At 41.7% G+C, this 18,343-nt stretch overlaps 2 protein-coding genes across 2 annotated transcripts; both read right to left on the reverse strand.

Annotated features, from left to right (window-relative positions):
- Positions 1-792: 792 nt before the first annotated feature.
- LOC308419095 (F-box/LRR-repeat protein 17-like) lies at positions 793-2,828 on the reverse strand (the record flags this gene model as incomplete). Its single annotated transcript, XM_080914668.1, has 1 exon — positions 793-2,828. One exon carries the CDS (start codon positions 2,826-2,828, stop codon positions 1,209-1,211), a length of 1,620 nt encoding a protein of 539 aa, XP_080770794.1. The 3' UTR covers positions 793-1,208.
- A 1,364-nt stretch (positions 2,829-4,192) lies between these two features.
- Positions 4,193-12,338, reverse strand: LOC308419097 (killer cell lectin-like receptor subfamily B member 1F; the record flags this gene model as incomplete). Its single annotated transcript, XM_080914669.1, has 6 exons — positions 4,193-4,316; positions 6,238-6,353; positions 7,372-7,526; positions 8,038-8,112; positions 8,748-8,846; positions 12,254-12,338. 6 exons carry the CDS (start codon positions 12,336-12,338, stop codon positions 4,193-4,195), a joined length of 654 nt encoding a protein of 217 aa, XP_080770795.1.
- Between the last annotated feature and the right edge of the window lie 6,005 nt (positions 12,339-18,343).

Raw genomic sequence — 18,343 nt, forward strand, 5'->3', positions numbered from 1 at the left:
CTTGAATATTATTAAAGTTCACATTGAGTGATGAGGGTCAGTAGGGGTCTATTCTAAGAGAAATTGTATTACATCTCTTTATATAGTAAATTCAATCCTTTTTTTATTTTTTAACAACTTTATTTTACAAAACAAAGATAAATGTACACATTTTAAGCATTTTTTTGCATAAAATTATACAATACATTTTTGTCAGTACTTTTTTTCAGATTTTAAAATAATTTTTACATAAAACTGTATGAATATATTTGTTAGTCAGTACTTGATTTTTTTTAAAGGTTTGATAGTATGCATTGAACACTTAATAGTTACAATGAGCATAAAGTACATGTAAAACAAAATGTAACATGGAAATAGTCAAAGTTTTCTTGTTGTGTAAATATTTTTTTTTGTTTTGTTTTGTTTTCTTTATTTCTTGGACTTCATACAGTCTGTGAGTTGTTTCTGGGGCAGTCTAAGCCTCTGGGGTTAGCATCCCACTATCAGTGACTGCATATTATGTCTGTTCTTTTGTGACTGGGTTATCTCACTCCTTTCCCTCTGGCTTTTGTCTGTGTTTTCTTCCTTTCTTCCTTCCGTCCTTCCTTTCTTATTAGATATATTTTATTTACATTTCAAATGTTATCCCCTTTCCAGGTTTCCCCTCTATATCCCCTGTCCCATTCCCCCCCTCTCCCTGCTTCTATGAGGATGTTTACCCACTCGCCCCCCTCTTACCTCCCCACCCTGACATTCCCCTACACTGGGGCATCCAGCCTTGGCAGGACAAGAGCTTCTCTTACCATTGGTGCCCAACAAAGCCATCCTCTGCTACATATGCAGCTGGGGCCACGGGTCCATCCATGTATACTCTTTGGATAGTGGTTTAGTCCCTAGGAGCTCTGGTTGGTTGGTATTGTTATTCTTGGCATTTATTCTCCAGATACTTTTACTTCTTGATTTCTTCTTCCAGATGTTTCCATGTGTGTTCTTTAAACTCGTGGAATTCTTTGATATAATGTATCCTGTGTTTTACTTTTTAATTATGATTGTTCTTTGAATTTCTGAATCCTAAAGTTCATCTACATAATTCTTGATAGCAAGCACTTCTACAGGACTGGTAGTCTTTGAAGAGAAGATACTGGCTTGATGGTTCACACTGTTGGCAGTCCTGTGATGAGAAGCACAGGCAGTCTGTGTGGAGCAAGGTGGCGTACACTGCATTACCTTTATCCTCTCACGTGCTGATGTACACTCACATGGCTTCCATATGGCAACTGCCAACACTTGGTTAGGTGAATGGCTCCTTTGGAAGTAACTGAACAACCCATGAAGCCAACGTACTGCAGTTCTGGGCAGTGCTCAGCAAATGCTTTCACTGACTGACCTGTCACTAATTTGTTTTCCTGCATGTATATCCTTTGTAACTTCAGGCAGCTCTTAGCTATGACAATCATGCCTTCATCTGAGATCTTGTAACACTGGCCAAAATGAATATCTTTGAGTTCTCTGCATTTTGAGCCCAGCTGCTTGAGTCCTTCATCAGTGAGTTTGTCCTGGTTGCCTACGTGGACTTTCTGCAGTAAAGGACAGTGAGATGCGACGGCAATGATAGAGGTGTCAGAAAGCTGCTTACACCTGTAGGCTGTATACCTAAGAAGTCCAGGACACTTAAATGCTAGAACACACACGCCAGTATCAGACATACTGCGACAATCAGAAATGTTGATCTCAATTGTATTCTGACTTCTGGAGGCAATTTTTTCCAATAATTCATCAGTAACCTGCTGACGACTACTAAGGTCCAGCTGCTTCCAAAACTGGAAATCTAGACAAAGGTCACGCCAGTACTTGCAAACCAGTGATGCAGAAAGGCAACGTTCATCCAGGGACAAATTGGAAAATATCTTAAGCAGGATGGACGGCGGCAGTGGGTTGATGTCTGGGATCTCGGGGGGCGGCTCCCTGTGACACTCGCAGGGGTTTTCGGGGGGGGGCTCCTGACACTCCGCGTCGCCGCCTTCGTGCTGCTGCTGGGCAGACGAGGGGGCGGTGCCCCCGGCTCGGACTGCGTCCCCGGCGGCGGCCTCGACGGGGACACACTCGGAGGCGGGAGAGGCGGGCGCGGGGCAGAGCGGCGGCGGGGGCTGCTCCGGGGTCTGGCAGCAGCCGGCGTCCGGCGGCCGCGGCGGCGAGGCACCTCCCCCCGCGGGCCCTCCCCCGCCGCCGCCGCCCCCGCCGCAGCCCCCGCCGCCGCAGCGGGGCTGCTTGCAGGGGGTGCAGGCTGGCACCCCGGCCCCCTTCCGCTTGCAAACCATCTCGAGGACCGCGGTGGGCTCGGCCTGCGGCGGCGCCGGCAGTCCCAGGAAGCGCACGGGCCCCACTCCGACCAGGAAGAGGCTCGGGCCCTGCTGCTCCCAGGCGGCGGCGGCCAGCCCCAGCTCCTTGCAGCAGGACGCGGGCGACGAGGCGGCGGCGCAAGCGGAGGACAGCAGGAAGCGGCGTGCGGCGGCGGCGCAGTCCTCAGCTGCCAGGGCCGCGTAGCGCCGCGCCTGGTGCTGCGAGGAGACGGCGGCGTAGGCCCCGTCCCGCGGCGGCGGCGAGAGCGGCGGCTCCTCCTCTAGGCCGGCGGGGGCGGGCGCGCCGGGGCTGTGCACGATGAAGCAGAGCATGCAGGGCCCGCGGAAGAAGCAGTCCCGGCTCCGGGGCGCCGCGGGCTGCGGGGACGCCTTAGCCGGAGTCCGGCGGGGCAGTCGGAGGAGAGGGCGCCGGCGGCGGCACCAGCTGCAGCAGCGAGGCCTCTTCTGGCTCGGGCGGTTACGCGGCTCCTTCGAGAGAAGGTGGCCCATATAGAAGGCCCCCGAGGAGGGCGACCGGGACGGGGCGGGAGAGGGAGGCCCGCGGGGGGCTCCGGCGGCGGGGCAGGCCGCTGGCTTGGGTCGCCCGCGCAGCGCACCCGGCACACGCCACGGCGGGGGTGGGCGTCAGCTGCGGGCCGCCCGGGTGCCGGACGCGGGCTACATGCTTTGCCCCGGGAGCCGGGGAAGGACGGGCGGGAGCTGTGGGGACGCGAGGGAGGGAGCGAGTCTGCCGGCTAGGCCAGCCGGTTCAGTCAGTCAGCGCCGCGGCGTGGGCAGCGCCGGCCCGACTCCGACCATTTTAACAGCGGCTAGGCCGGCAGCGCGCGCGCCCGCCCGCCCAAATTCAATCCTTTTTATTATAATGGAAAATTTGGCAAAGATTTTTATATTTTAGATTTTGGTTAGTTTGCTGGTAAGTTTTGTTTTGTTTTGTTTTGCTTTTAGGTAAGAGGACATCCAAAAGGTTTGTCAGAATACTTACTTTTGAATATTTTTCTAACTTAAAATTTTTAAATATGTTATTTATCCTTGACTACATTCACCAAATACTTGGCTGCATATGTTCTACAATATGCATATATGCCATAAATTATAAAGAGGTGAAGAAGAAGAAGGAAGTGATGAAAAATTAAAAAGGGATGCCTGTGAACAGTGGGAAGAGATAAGACCTTGACTAAGTCTTGCTGTTGTTGTTGTTATATCAGGAAACTAAAGAAGAACAGATCCCACTTTCACACAGCTCAGGAGACTGAGAAGCACAGCATCAATGGGCCAGCATCTGCTGAGTCTTCTGTGCATCACCATGGGGTGGAAGGTATCATATGAACATAGCCCTGTTTACATAGAGTCACACTCATTGTCACAGCATTAGTCCTCTATTAATCAACTGATTTTCAAGGATCAATCAATACAAACTATTCTAAGCTACTTAACTCTGAGTCTCTGCTGTCAGTCAACAGCAAGACTTTAATCAACGTTCTACTGCCCAAATATGAAATGGCTTGAAGTGGTGAATGGGGTCAAAATCCAGACATTAAAAATAGTTTTTTTAGAGCTGTCTGCAGATGACCTCAGAAACAGAGATCAGGAAGGGACACACTAGGCCTCCAGTGCCCCCTGCTGGCCTGGGCTTCCTTACATAGAGTTCCTCTTAGAATGGCACACCTGTGTCTGTGCACATTTACAGTCACATGGTATTGGAATCCATGCATTGTGTCACTACCAATGCACTGGGTTTGGGGGTTGGGGGTGGGGCAGAAGCAGAAGCCAGTTATTGCATAGATCTGATGTAGACAATGAAGTTACCAAGATGAGATTCACAATAAAAGAGTCAGGACACAGGGTCTCAGGTCTCAGACATGTCTCAGCATCTTTTGGCAGATCCAATGGTTGTCTGAAGAACAGGAATCTGAGAACACTTCTGTGTGTGAGAGGATGGCACAGCTGTTTTCTTCATCCTTGCCAGTGACTCTTAATCTGGAGAGCAAAACATAGCTGTTCCTAGTGTTCAAAATTTTCTTACAATTGTCACATCAGCCATCATTTCTCTTTGGGATTTTAAGAAATCTCTAAATTACACAATATTTATGTATAGTGAACACACTGTGATAAACAATATAAACATACATAAACATTAAAGATACAGCTGATAGAAACCCCTGTAATTTTGCATTGCACTGTCAGTGGAAATTTTTCCAGCAAGAATCTTTATCATGATGTACAAAAAGGAGGTTTGGGAATTGGGGATGAAACCTCCTCCATCTACTACAAACATGTTGTGTGGTCATGTGGAAAGCACCCTCATTTGACTTAGCTTCAGTTTCCTAAAATATATAGGGTAGAACAAGCTAATGTTTAGGGAAGGTATTGAAATATGTATGAATATATATCAGCCCACGCAGTACGTGGTTAGTAACCCTATTCAACAAACATAATGAACACAGTGGGTCTACAGATGTAGATGCAGAGAGGACAAGAGCTCCAACGCATGTTGAACAGGATCCAGTCGTTCCTGTGTCATCCCAGAGGCTGGTGGATCTTTGCTTTATTGCAGCACTAGCCTCATACCCTGAATTCCTAGAGACCCCTGCAGATGGGAATGAGACCAGAAGACAAACACTAACATAGACATCTTCTGGGTGATTGCAAGAAAGGGGGAGTTCAAGACCAGCCTGTCTCTAGCAGAGGATATAACATATCAAACAGTAGGCAGACCTCCTTCACTCCTGTGGCTTTGCCTCTGTTCCTTTTTCTCTAGAGTTCCTTTGGGCTGAACAGCAAATTTGATGACACCCTTGTGTCTCCCTTTCTATGTTGCTGCTACCTGCTGTGGACTTGAGGCTCACTGGCCCAAGTTCTTCTGGACCATTCTCTAGCCTCTCTGCAGGAGTGCCAGATATTCACTTCTACATCCAAACTTGTATATGGGTTCTGTGGAATGAGCTGTGCAGCTTAGACACCTAGACCTTATACCTAGAGCCATTGTCTCAGAGCAGTGCAAACAATAGCAGGCTTTGCCTGGCTCTCTTTCTCCTATAGCAAGATGGCCTCCAGACTTACCTGGTGGTTGTTGTTTGATCAGAGCATCATACTATCCAAGATTCACACAGTAATCTGCTTTACATATTTTGTCACTCATTATCATAATATTTTTGTATTATGCATCAAGATTAAGCATTTTACATCATAGGCAATTAAGAAAACACACAAAACAAAGTTAATATTAATACAGACACAAAAAATCAATCATTAGTTTGTATGAAATTATTTTCAAATGGCAATATCTATTCTGATTCTGCCTAGAAGTCCATTTTGTGACACAGTAATATGCAATTTTCCCCAAAAATTCTAAAAAAAAAACTACATATAATTTTTGGGTAGGTTGGAAGAGATTGTTTAGAGATTAAGATTGATTACTGCTCATGCAAAGGACACTGATTCATCGTCTAGCTACCACAAGGCAGATCACAACCATCTGTATCTCCAATTACAAACAATCTAATGCCCTGCTCTGACCTATGTGGGCTTCTGCATTTAGGTGGTACACATACATAAATGCTGGCACACACATATAAGAAAAATTAAAGAAATTTGTTGTAAGTTTATATATTTAAAAAAGTCTAAGTGTTTCAGATAGACTTTAAAATATTTTATCTCCAACATGGATAAATTAATCTACTACTTATCCTTTTGAATTCCATTGTAAATAAATATACACACAAACATTTATAGAAGATTGATGTCTACGTGTACATGAAAGTTTCAATAAACATTTGACTTGTCTTTTCACTGTATTATGAACTTTCCATAATTTATAAACTAATTTAAAATTATAAAGCTTAATTTTTATTAGAATAGATGTGAGTTGAAATTTCAAATTAGCTCATTTAAAACTTACTGGTTAAGATTTAAAATAGAGCCATTTATCCACTTCCAGATCTTCTCCTCTGCTACATAATTTAGTCCAATAAAAAATAACTGTTCTTTTTCTTTTATAATGTTCTGCACGAATCTCTAAAATCAAAACAGAGTGGAGGACTTATGCTACAGCATGTTTATTCATGACATACTGTCTTCTATTAACCTTCTGAACAAAATTACTCCTGTTTCAAGTGCTTCCTAGTTCCTGTTGCACTCTTGGGAGGTCCCCTGCAGCCCATCTGAGGGAGGGCAGCTTCACACAGCTTGTCTGAGGGAAGGCAGCTTCTGCTTCTTTCTGCCTGGCATGCAGTTCAGCAGGGTGCCACCAGGTCTGTGAACTCTGGCAGGTCAATGCTCAGTGGTGTGCTGAGATTAAATAAAACCCTGTGGGAAGGACTCTTAACCCCAGCCTGGCTGTCAAAAACAGTGCAGAGCTGGTTATAAGGCTCTAGCATAAGGTGTTCAGAGAGGACCAAGAAGCCAGGACCAAGAAGATTTCAATGTGTGTATTTATTTTTGCACACTTCTTTCCTTTGTGCTGTATTTCCTAAACAGCCCAGGATCCAACCTCCTGCTTCACATTCATTTGCCTCTGAGATTGCCATAGTTGTGTTTCTAATAATGTGTGTGTGCAGGGGAGGGACTTAGGGAGTGAGCGATTTGCATAAGGTCTACATAGTCACTCTCTTCTGTGGACGCAGGGTTGGAGCATGGCTAGAGCCTTGCACAGCTGGCCCATTGCGGTGCATCCAGGCAAAGCAGATTTGCAATAGGGAGTTCAGAAAGTACCTGCCATTTTATGATTATTTGCATAACCATTTTTCAGGGCTTCTACTCATCTCAACCTTTTATACTCCCAACTTTTGCCTTTCTGCCCGACAGCTCCCCATGAATAATCCTCTCTAAATTGAGATATTTCTCTCTATATATTTGTATTTTAATTGACTCATCCAAGTTATTAATTCATAAATCCAATTAGTCTCTCAGGTTACAAACTTTTTATATGTTAGCCTCGAGTGTCTCAGCATAAACAATTGGTTAGAACCCAGAGATGTTGGCATAACTTAAGGAAACATTATGTTCTACATAACAATACTGTTTAACACTTTACCAGTTCTTCTTTATCTTCAATGAGCAACAGAGTGGCGTCTTTCCTGGAGCAGGAAGTTAGACCTTCTGCCCAAGGTCGGGAAAGTTGAGAAATAAATAAGCACTTGTTCTGGTGCGGATGCCAAGGTCTCGGGCACTCTAGTATGGCTGATCTCCCTGTGGAAGAGAGGATACATCTATTTCTGACCTGTTACTGCTACATCACAATTAACTAGACACAGTAGGTACTTCGTTAGTGCATATGGAAACCTACCTAATGCTGTCATTTGTTAGAGAATCATAATGGAAAAGGATTCATTTTATATTTGTTTCTATTAATTAACTTCAAACAAAGTAACATGCTCAATGCATTCATCAAATTGATGAATTAATTCGAATCAATTCCATGTTTTGCCTTGCCATCTGCCTGTGTGTGCGCATGGGCACCAGCACCAGAGGCAGCGGGGCTGAAGCTCATACTTGTCAAGGTCACACAGCTTCAATGCAGTCCCCAGCACCAACATTTACACACTGCCAGCCTCTCCATGAGTTCTCAACAGTATGGCTGTCTTCTCAGACAAAACCATGGCAAAATAGCGTCTTCATGGAGGGCTGCTGGGACCACTGACTGAGATAACTACATTTTCTGTCACTTACGATTATCAGGAAATTCAGACCGCACACTTACCTGTTAATCCAGTCCTGTTCTCTTGACCAGCCACACTACATTTTTCTAGTGATGCCTTTTGCACTAGGAATCTCACTAGTAAATATGAGAAACACATAGAGAACATGAAAGGGTGAAATGAATACTAGAACATATACTCTATTTCTCACTTCAGGCAACAGGGTTATTTCAACAAATCTGAACTTCTGGACTGAGGATAAAATATCAGCAAAATAGATTAAGAAAAAAGAGAAAAGACTGTATATATGAACAAGAAAAGCACACACGGTGTGGCCTCCCAAGGCTCCGAGGCTGCATATGATTTTTACTGAAAAGTCAAACCTGTGGGCGTGGCCGAATCTCTCAGATGTTCAGAGTTACACCTGAGCTTGCTCATCTGCAATCACAACTACCCCAAGACAAGGTTTAGCAGACCTGTCAGACGTAGACACTAACCTGGGAATTTGGGGGTTTATTTGTTTTGTTCGTGTCATCTTTTTGTAACAATGTGACTTTTATTTTTTATAGTTCAAGATACATATATGCTGTATCCTATAATTTTCTGAAAAATTAAGAAGCATGGAAGAAATGTGCAGTTTCTGCATAAAAGCTCAGAAGATTGTAACATTACATGGCATTGACCTTCCCCTAGGCCTAAGGAGACCAAGTGCTGTAACAAGGACTAATGTCTATGTGGGAAACTATGGAGCAAAGGCTCTGGCCTCACTTACCAAAGACACTGAGTCCAATCAGGCTCAAGAAAAGAAGGACCAGCCCTGCACAGCCAAGTTTCAGAGCCAAATGATGCCAGTGTGGGCACCGGCATGCATCTAAGAAGTGCAAAGACAACACTTGTTAAGTCATAACTTCTGAGATAAAGGTCAGAGTGGGTTCATACCTACCCTAAGATCTCTATTATCCACAAGGACTGTTTCCAACATTCCTAGTAGACTGACTGAGTTTGGAGTCAGTGCTACACTTTGTCTACACACACACACACACACACACACACACACACACACAAAGAGAGAGAGAGAGAGAGAGAGAGAGAGAGAGAGAGAGAGAGAGAGAGAGAGAGAGAGAGAGGTTTACTGTTTTAACTTAGCCCAGGATATATCTGGTGGTTATAGCTTGAACAATGTTTGGTTAAAGGAATTCATTATGGTTTCTCTTTGGCATGAGTGAACTGTCAGTATCTCTACTTTCACAATATGTGCCCATCAGTGACACAGTGGGTATTCCTGAGACACAGCGCTGAGGACTAATGAGTCACACCTTAACCTAGATGCCATGATATCCCATCATTGCTGCTCGGGGCAGTGACCACACAAAGCACTGAATTATTTGTCTCTACGATTTTATGGTTAGTCCTTTAAACTCAGTGTTGAATGCGAGGAACAGACGCCACGGACACTGAAATGACAAATAAGGGGTACTGCGGTGTACCATGACATGCACTGTATCTGTAGAAGCTATGGGGGTGCTGTGATCTAACACTGTGGGAGTCTCTGTCGTCACCACAGCAGCGGTGTATGATATCCCAGAATCAGTAGGCAGTTAGGTTCAGCATAACTAAGTAACAGGTACTGTTTCAAATTTCAGGAGTCTGACCCCAAACAGTGTATTTAAGGCCTTTTGATGGACAACAATTCAATTAAAGCTTAACTAAAGACTGGACTTCTATGTGAGTATATGTGATACCTTCCATAAAAATTTCATTAATTTTATAGATTGAGAAGCTCACTATTCTTGTCTGGGATAATTCAGTGTAGTCTCAGCCATATTGATACTGAAAGGGTTACCAGAGTATTAACCCTGTCTAATATTTCAGATTATGTATCTCTTCTAAAGAAACAGCCTTTTTGTTTATGAGTGCTGTTTCCTCTAGGGCTTATCTGTGATCATAAGACTCTCCACGTCTCCTACATAACATGGCATACACTCCATCTACCACAGTACTCTGCCTAAATCCCCTGTTTGATATCTCTGCCTTCTTCACAACTCCCAACAATGGGTGGCTAATGTTTATTAAAGAACAAAATGTACTAATTTTTGAAATGTGTCTTCAAGTATATCTTTGTCTATTTAACTTTCTTCTAAATAATTAAGACTATGGCTTCTATATGAAAAACAATGATGGGTTTTTTTTTTTATAAAGATATAAGAAGAAACATCAGCTGGCTGTTCTATCTCTAATTTAATTAAAAATCATTTGGTCGCATTTTATTTCTAACAGTTCTGTCTCTTACCATTTATAAATGGTTTCTAGACATATTTATTAGAATCAAGTACTGTATCGTTTTAAGCAAAGATTTCTTACTGCTATTTGTTAACCTTTGTTTTGTTTCTGAGATTACGTATCCTATACCTTAGGCTAGACCCAAACTTATGCTTAACTAATTAAGGATTGATCTTATAAATATTTTCTGGTATAAATTATAGCTTTCTTTCAGTTACATATTAAAATCTTACACCACATATGCTTAAAAATATTGTGTGTGCTTTTCACTCCTTTTTTTTTTTTTTTTTTGGCATTATCTATATTGCCTGGATTGTATGGTTGAGAATTCAAGCAATCACTACAAGACTGTAGAACAATGTTAGGATGTTGACCAATAATCATTAAGTAAGCTAAATTATTTTAAAATAATTTAAATAATTTAAAATGTTCTTGAAGTAAAACAAAAGGAACTTAAGTGAAGGAGAGAGAAGAGAAATACTCCTTAAAAATAGGAGACAGCTTCCCTTAGCCTTATGGTCCCTCCATATCTGAAGACATGGTTCATTGCTTACTAAAACTTTTCATATATATATGAATATTAAAATGAATATATATATATATTAAAAATGTAGCAACTATTAAACACATACTGATTTCCTCATCACATTCTCTAGAGAAATATAACAGCTATTTGTATGGCACTGAAATTATCTTAGACACTGGATAATCTGGAGATTATCTAAAGCACACAGAGATGCCCATGGGTCCTGTGCAAATACCACATTTTATAGGAGTGAGGAGCTTATATGCAGCAGTTCTGGAAACAGTATTCTGTGGACACTGAGCAATGCTGTGTGGTCTGAGATGACATAAGACTGCCATGGAAGAAAACGGTGCATTGGTGTTATAATATAGTACCATGGATGGCATCCTGCTGCATTGTAAGGCATCCTGTGTTGCTAGACAAGGAGGTAATCATGGACATCAAAGAAAATTTTAAGTCTCCAAAGACACCATGAATATAAGAAGAATGTCTTTATATCAGCCTAGAAATTCTCATGAACACTAGTTTGACACAAAGTGAATAAGCCCAGCTAATAAACCAGCATTTCTTATTTTACATTTCTCAATTTCTCACTCCTTCCATCCTTGAAATTCTAAGTGTTTCTGTTAAATAGTATTGTCATTGTAGTCACTTGTTACAATGCTTTTACCAATCTAGTACTCAGAACAGTTACATTTCAAGTTTACATAAAATAATGCAGTATAATACAATATTGGGCCAATATGTTTAACCTTCATAAATGATAATTTTCTTCATCTCTAAAATGACTGGAAAATAACTACCTCATAAACTTAGAAGACTCATCTCTCAGATACTGATTCTGGATCCCCTCCACCTATCATGGCTGGACGCCAGCATCATCTGTCAGAATGCCTGCCTGGATGACTTTGTTTGCTGCTGTCTCTAATGGCAAAACGTCTTTCCTTTAAAATGTTTTTCTTGCTTCATTCAAAAATCACACAATATCTGATGAAGGTGTATGTGTGTGTTTGTGACTGTAGCTGTGTGTCTATTTCTGTGTAATTGCAGGTGTGGGATAAAAGGCTGTGTGTGTGTGTGTTTGTGAGTGTGTGTGTGTGTCTGTATGTGTGTTTGTGAGTGTGTGTGTGTGTTTGTGTGTGTATGAGTGTGTGTGTGAGTGTGTGAGTGTGTGTGTGGTGTGTAACTGCAGATGTGTGCATACCACAGTAGGTGTACAGATCAGAGAACAACTTCAGGAAGCAATTCTCTTTCCAGCAGTAGTATTGAGAATTGTCAGTTTTCATATTTCCATTTCAACAAACACCCTGCCCACTTTTGCTCCAGTTGACAGGCTCGTGCTGCAAGTGCTTTTAATAAATGAGTCATTTCATCATCCCAAAAAATCTCTTAATAACAGGTGAGTAAAATAACAGAGGAGGCTTATATTTAGAATATATGCAAATTTCCAAAGAATAAATAAATCCACTTACCTGCGGGGAGAGATGGGGATGATGTTTGCTTATACCCTAGAGACCTAAATGTCTTTACATTGCCATAGAATCTTGATGTGTCCATTGTAGACAGGAGATGGGAACTATGAATAGCGACAAATTCTAAGTTCTGAGAAGCAACATTAAGAAAAGGAAGTTCGCTGTGGACACTCTGCGGTCTGTATCCACACCCACCCACACTTACAGCTGAGGGTGTCTCTGTAGTTACTGATGTTGGTTTCCATTATGCCCACATGATTTAAATAATTTGATCTATGAAACAGAAGATGTAACCAATGATCTACTTTGGAGGGTTTATTTTCTTTTTCTTTAATCATCTTTAAGTTACTATTTCAAGGTCCAGGGTAAACAAATTACTCAATCATGAACCAAATTTTGAGGGTCCTGTCCCCATACCCCTACTTCCAGAATCATTCTGTGCCATGTTGTGAAAATGAAATTTTGAGCTGGGATTGCACAGTACGCATCTCAAACCCTGAAAGAAAGGCAGTGTTACAAACAGGTCAGGGAAAACTAACAGGAAATTGATGGGTAATGGGTGAGCAGAAAGAGGGGGATGGTGGCAGTTAGAATTTCCCAGCAGAAAACCACTGCTGGTCAGATTCTCTAACTAAAGTGCAAAGGCGCAAGTAGGCATAAGTATTTTGCAACCTGTTTTTAATAAGTTTTCAACCGTTACTCTAGCCCAGCACCCAGCAGAGGTAGTCAAAGAGAAAAATTATTTGGATATTGGAGAAGTGGACCTGTTCAGCAGTAGTTCTTTGGGGGTGAGTTGGATCTTTGTCAGCAGTTCAGTCCCATGGCAAACATCAAATAAGACTTGGCAGTTGCAGACTAGTCCTCTATGTAGGCAGACACAAGGCATGAACCAGCAGCAACTGTTCAATCCTGTCACCACACAGAACCCAGGCTGCTGTAGTTCAGTCCTGAAGAAACAACCAGGCTCACCAAGAGCCTGAGGTAAGGCCATGGAGGCAGCAACCTGCTGCAGAAAACCCAGCAGCCATTCTTGGGTGAGCGTCTCTCAGTGGCAGTGTTACCACAACTTGAGCTCAACAACTCTATGTAAGACTAACCAGTACATTTGCATCTTTAGCACAAATCAACTCAAAATTCCCATAAAGCCCACATTAAGAAATTGTGAGTCTCCTGCTGTGGTAATTTTAAAATAATCAGAAACCCTCTCTAGTTGCCATTGACAAGCCATATGGCAATTAGCTGGGTAATTCATAAAACAACTTAAATACCCTTTATCAATACCAATTATCAAATTAGGACTTTAGTCCAAAATGCATTGATTTGTCAAGCTCTTTACCTGTAGTATCAGATTTTTATTTATTAATAACTTTCATAATATATATATATATATATCTGTATTCTCACTTCCTGGAATACAAAATTCTATTTTTAGTGATCATATTTACTTGTAAATATTATCACTCCCTGCTTGGAGTGAGTGACTAATTTTTCCTATCCTATTTCCAAACCCTGGGTGAAAATCCCCACCTGTTTCAGATAAACTGTATATGATTCTATCCTAAAAGAAAATCAACCAGCCTTTTAATGGAAATATGCTCCTTTTAACATCTGGTAACAAAGTAGGCAGCTTCTATCTCCGGCTCTCAGAGCTGTCAGTACTTAGCACAGCTGGGACCTACAGCCTGCAAGCCTTGGCTGCTTCTGTGTTTCTTTGGTTTAAGGTTCCCCTGCTTGAGACATCCTGTGACTCAACATGGCTCTAGTCCTCTCTTAGAAAATAAAATGTTCTCTCTAACTCTTGGGCTGATAACCCAAATTTTCTAGTGTTTTCCTACCCAATGTTGTTAGCCACATGTTTCCATAAATATTAAAAGCAGTGTCCACCAGTTCCCACAATGCACCGATCTGTGGGAACTGCTCCATTGGGGAGCCTGGCCTGCTCCTCTTCCATGAGGTCTGCAAGCCTCCCTCTCCAAGCTGTCTCTCTTCCAACCATGTTCACACACTGACCCCTAGGCAGTTTGTTACCGGGCCTGTCAAATACACATCCCAGTTCCATTGAGGGCTTGTGTGTTCCCCCTCACTACACATTGTTTTGAACTCTTTAAGTCTTTTCTGGAGTTTGTTCTTAAGTTGATGAAAGTGTCAGGGAGAGTGTTTGAGATGTTAATGCTGAACTGCATTTAGCAAAACAATTGGGTTATGAAAATACAAACACAATCAGTCAGGCCACCATAAGACCTTAAAGAAAGACCTGAACTATTACAGACTATATTAGATTATGACCCAACATTGATCTCTCTTATGTTTAGGGTGTGGACAAGGCCACTACATTACAGTGGAAAATTGTGTGGCAAGTTTTGTTTCAACAGACAGGAAAAGGAAAGAGGAGGAGTAATGGGCCTTCTGGAAATTTTTTTGAGTGTAGACAGATAGGGCATCAAGTGAGGAATTGATCAAATAGAACTAAGGAAAATAGCAAGGAGAGAATCCCAGGACCTTGTCCTAGACACAGGAGAGGGACACATTGGGTTAATGAATAAAAATGGAATCTAGTAGATTTAGGAAGTCTCTCCCTTGGGGAAACTGGAGAGGAGGCCCCAGGCTGTAAAACAATGTTATGAGGCAAGGCAGTTCATCCTCAGCATACAATCCTTTCAGGATCTTTGCCAAGCCACCCCAGGCAGTGCAGGACTGGACATCAGTCTCCCCACCTACACAGAATTTACTCCTGAAATGGGGATGCAGGCTCTTCCTACTGGAATACATAATCCATTGTTGTCAGGAACTGTAGGTTGTTACTGGGAAGAAGCAGTGCCACTATGGCAGAATTGATGGTTGCTCCAGGAGTTAGAGATGCAGATTATACTGGGGAAATTAAAATTATGACTTCTTTACCTATCCATAGTTCTGTCATTCTTCCTGGACAGAGAATTGCTGGTGCTGGAGACCATTGACAAGCCTGCACTCTATGCAGATGAAATTACTTGGAGAAAGTGATGTTCCTGTATTGGTGGATCAGGGGTCTCTTCAGAAAAAAAAATCTGGCAACTCAACAGCTAGTGCAGGAGATATTGCAAGCTGCTCATATCAAACTTCCCAATTCCGCCTGTATTTGTAGTTAAGAAAAAATCTGGCAAGTGGAGATTATTGTAAAATTTATGAAAAGTTAACAAAATTATGATACTTATGGGAGCATTATAACCTGGTTTTCCTACCCCAGCTCTGATTCCAAAAATTAAGTATAAAATTTAAATTATAAAGATTTTTCCTGAATGTCCTCAGTTTCTTCCTATACTACATAATAATGTTAATCCTTAAGAGCTTACACCTAATCAGTTATTGTAGATTGTCCCAAAGCTGTTCGTATTTTAATGTTAATTCCACTTCCCCATGAAGGGCTGCCTAGTGATGAGACTCCAACTGAACCTTCCCATTTTAATTAGTAAAATAAAGGAAATCCAGTGGCTGGGCGGGGCAAAGGGTGGAGAGAAGGGAGGAGGAGAGAGGTTAGAGGTCTGAGAGGCAGAGGAGGTGAGGGAGGAGGTGAGAGAATGTTGGGGAAGGTGCATCACAACATGGAGCTTCCCAGGGACCAACTAGACCCAGGTAGGATTTTTTGGTGTTAAATAGCTATGAAGATTAAGGATTTGATACATCTAATATCTCAAGTAGGAAGACAGTTTGTATCTTTGTCTATTCGATACAATCTTGTTGTGTAGAAGATTTATGGGTTAAGAGTTGAATATATAAAACTGTATGAAAAATTATCAGGCTGTAGAGTTGTGTTTGTGTGGGACTTAGGGGTACAGAAATACCCCAGGACAGAGGCAGGAGAACAGGCAGTAGTAAACCTCCAAGAGAAGGGAATTGTGCTGAAAATTTGGGCCATGGTGGCTCAGACCAGGTGCCAGAGTAGCAGGTGACTGCAAACTAAAGTCAGGCCTGAGGAGTGAAACCTCAGGGCCAGTAAAGAGATAAACTAATTTTTAAAAAATATTTACTGCAACAAGTTATGGAAATGAATATTACTCATATTTCTGATTTTGGAAAAGTGAAATGTGTATGTGTATGGCTATTGATATATTCTAAGGATTGCTTGTTGCAACTGCTTTAATAGGAGAAGCAACTAAAGATGTAATATCTCATTGCCTATGTTGTTTTTCTATGCTTGGTGTTTTAAATTTGATTAAAACAGGTAATGGAACTGGCTATTTCAGTCAAGCATTTGACACTTTTCAACAATTTAATATTACCCATATTACTGAGATTCCATATCATCCTCAATAACAAGGTATTATGGCTTGGGCCCATGAAACTTTAAAACAATAGCTTTATAAAATTATGAAAAGGGAATTATATCCCTGTACATCGCAATATTATTTAAATCATGCTCTTTTATATTAATTTTTTTAATTGCTCATGGGCACTCAGCTGCTGACATCCTCACACTTAGACTTTGTATGCTTCAATGAAATGGAAGGATCCTATGGCAGGCCAAACGCATGGCCTAACACGGTACTCAAATGGGGAAGAGGGCATGTTTGTGGTTTTTTTCACAGGACAAAAATGAGGCTCGGTGGTTGCCAGAAAGGCTGGAGTGACAAATGGAACAATCCTACCTTCCTGCTGATTCCCTTACTGATGATGAAGATGATGGTTCCTGCACACAGTGAAGTTTACTATACCTGTGATCCTGACCAGCAGTGTGGTCCAGACCAGAGATTCTCATGCTTGGATCTCTCTAGACAGAAGAGCCAACTTAACATAAGACCATGGCTTTCAATGCATTTGGTGATGGGATTTCATTTGCTTTGGGAAGAATAGTACAAATGATGGGTGTATTTATGTGGTTCCTTAAACTTGGACACTTTTATTAGTTTCTCATGTTAAACTCTTGTTCTGCAGTACATAATGTAAGTTGTACTGATTGTACTCTTTCCACTTGTGTTAATGTATTGAAATCTGGCCTGTCTGCTATACTGTTTTATCAACCAGCTTTTATATTAGTGCTTGTGAGTATTATAGGACCTTGATATTCTGAAAGAGACTTGCAAATATTGGAATGAGTCAGACATTAAGTAGAAGCAAGAGGGCAGTGGGCTTGATTATTGCTGGTACAGCAGCTTTGATTACATTAATAGCACCTTCCAAAGCTTCTACAACTGCTTTGACACAAGAAGTTAGGACAGCTACTTTTGTTAATCATTTAACCATATATATATATATATGTGTGTGTGTGTGTGTGTGTGTGTGTGTGTGTGTGTATGTGTTGTTTATGCTCTGGATATTCAAGAAGTTTCAGATGGACATTTAGAACAACAAGTTCAAGCTCTTATTGATACAATTCAAACTATTAGAGAGGAGGTTAGGCGTTTAAGATTAAAAAGTTATCTTGAGTGTCATGCTAAATACCAATGGAAAATTCAAAGACACTTTCAGGATATTTAGCAGTTCTAACACCTCTCTGGATAGTTTAACTTTGCATAAGGAGATCATGAATTTAACTGAGCTCAAAGTAAACTTAGCCCAAAACTGCATGACATTACTTTTATCTTGGTCATCCTGATTCATAGCTTAAGGTCAGTATTTCTATCCTAGTCAAGCTTCAAGAATGGCTTACATAGCTTGGTCATGTTAGACCCTGTCCTGAGAATATATTCTGATAAAACTTGCCTTTAACAACGTGACATGTTGGTGGCCAAGATACATGGCTCAAAACTAAACATGCATCTCCACACAGTTATTAATCTCCCAGGCTGGCAGCCAGAGATAGGAAATTTTCAGTATAGTGCCATACTGACCAACAACAGAATTACATTGTTGTTGTAAATATGTAGTCAGTGACAGGTAAGAAAGACATTCTTGTTTATAAGGACATAAGGCAGGCACGGTATTGTTTATAAAATAAAAAAGGGGGCTATGGTGCCACTTTAGGAATTTAGCATTTGTCACTGGGCTAGGACAAGAAAGTAGGATCAGATAAAAATATTAGAAAGAGTGACCATGGGTCTTTGTTTACTGCTTTGCTGAATTACTACCTTATGTGATCTCTTTGCTTACTATTTAATTATTACCCTGTGTGATCCA

Source organism: Micromys minutus (genome assembly GCF_963924665.1).
Source record: "Micromys minutus genome assembly, chromosome: 3".
Taxonomy (NCBI): domain Eukaryota; kingdom Metazoa; phylum Chordata; class Mammalia; order Rodentia; family Muridae; genus Micromys; species Micromys minutus.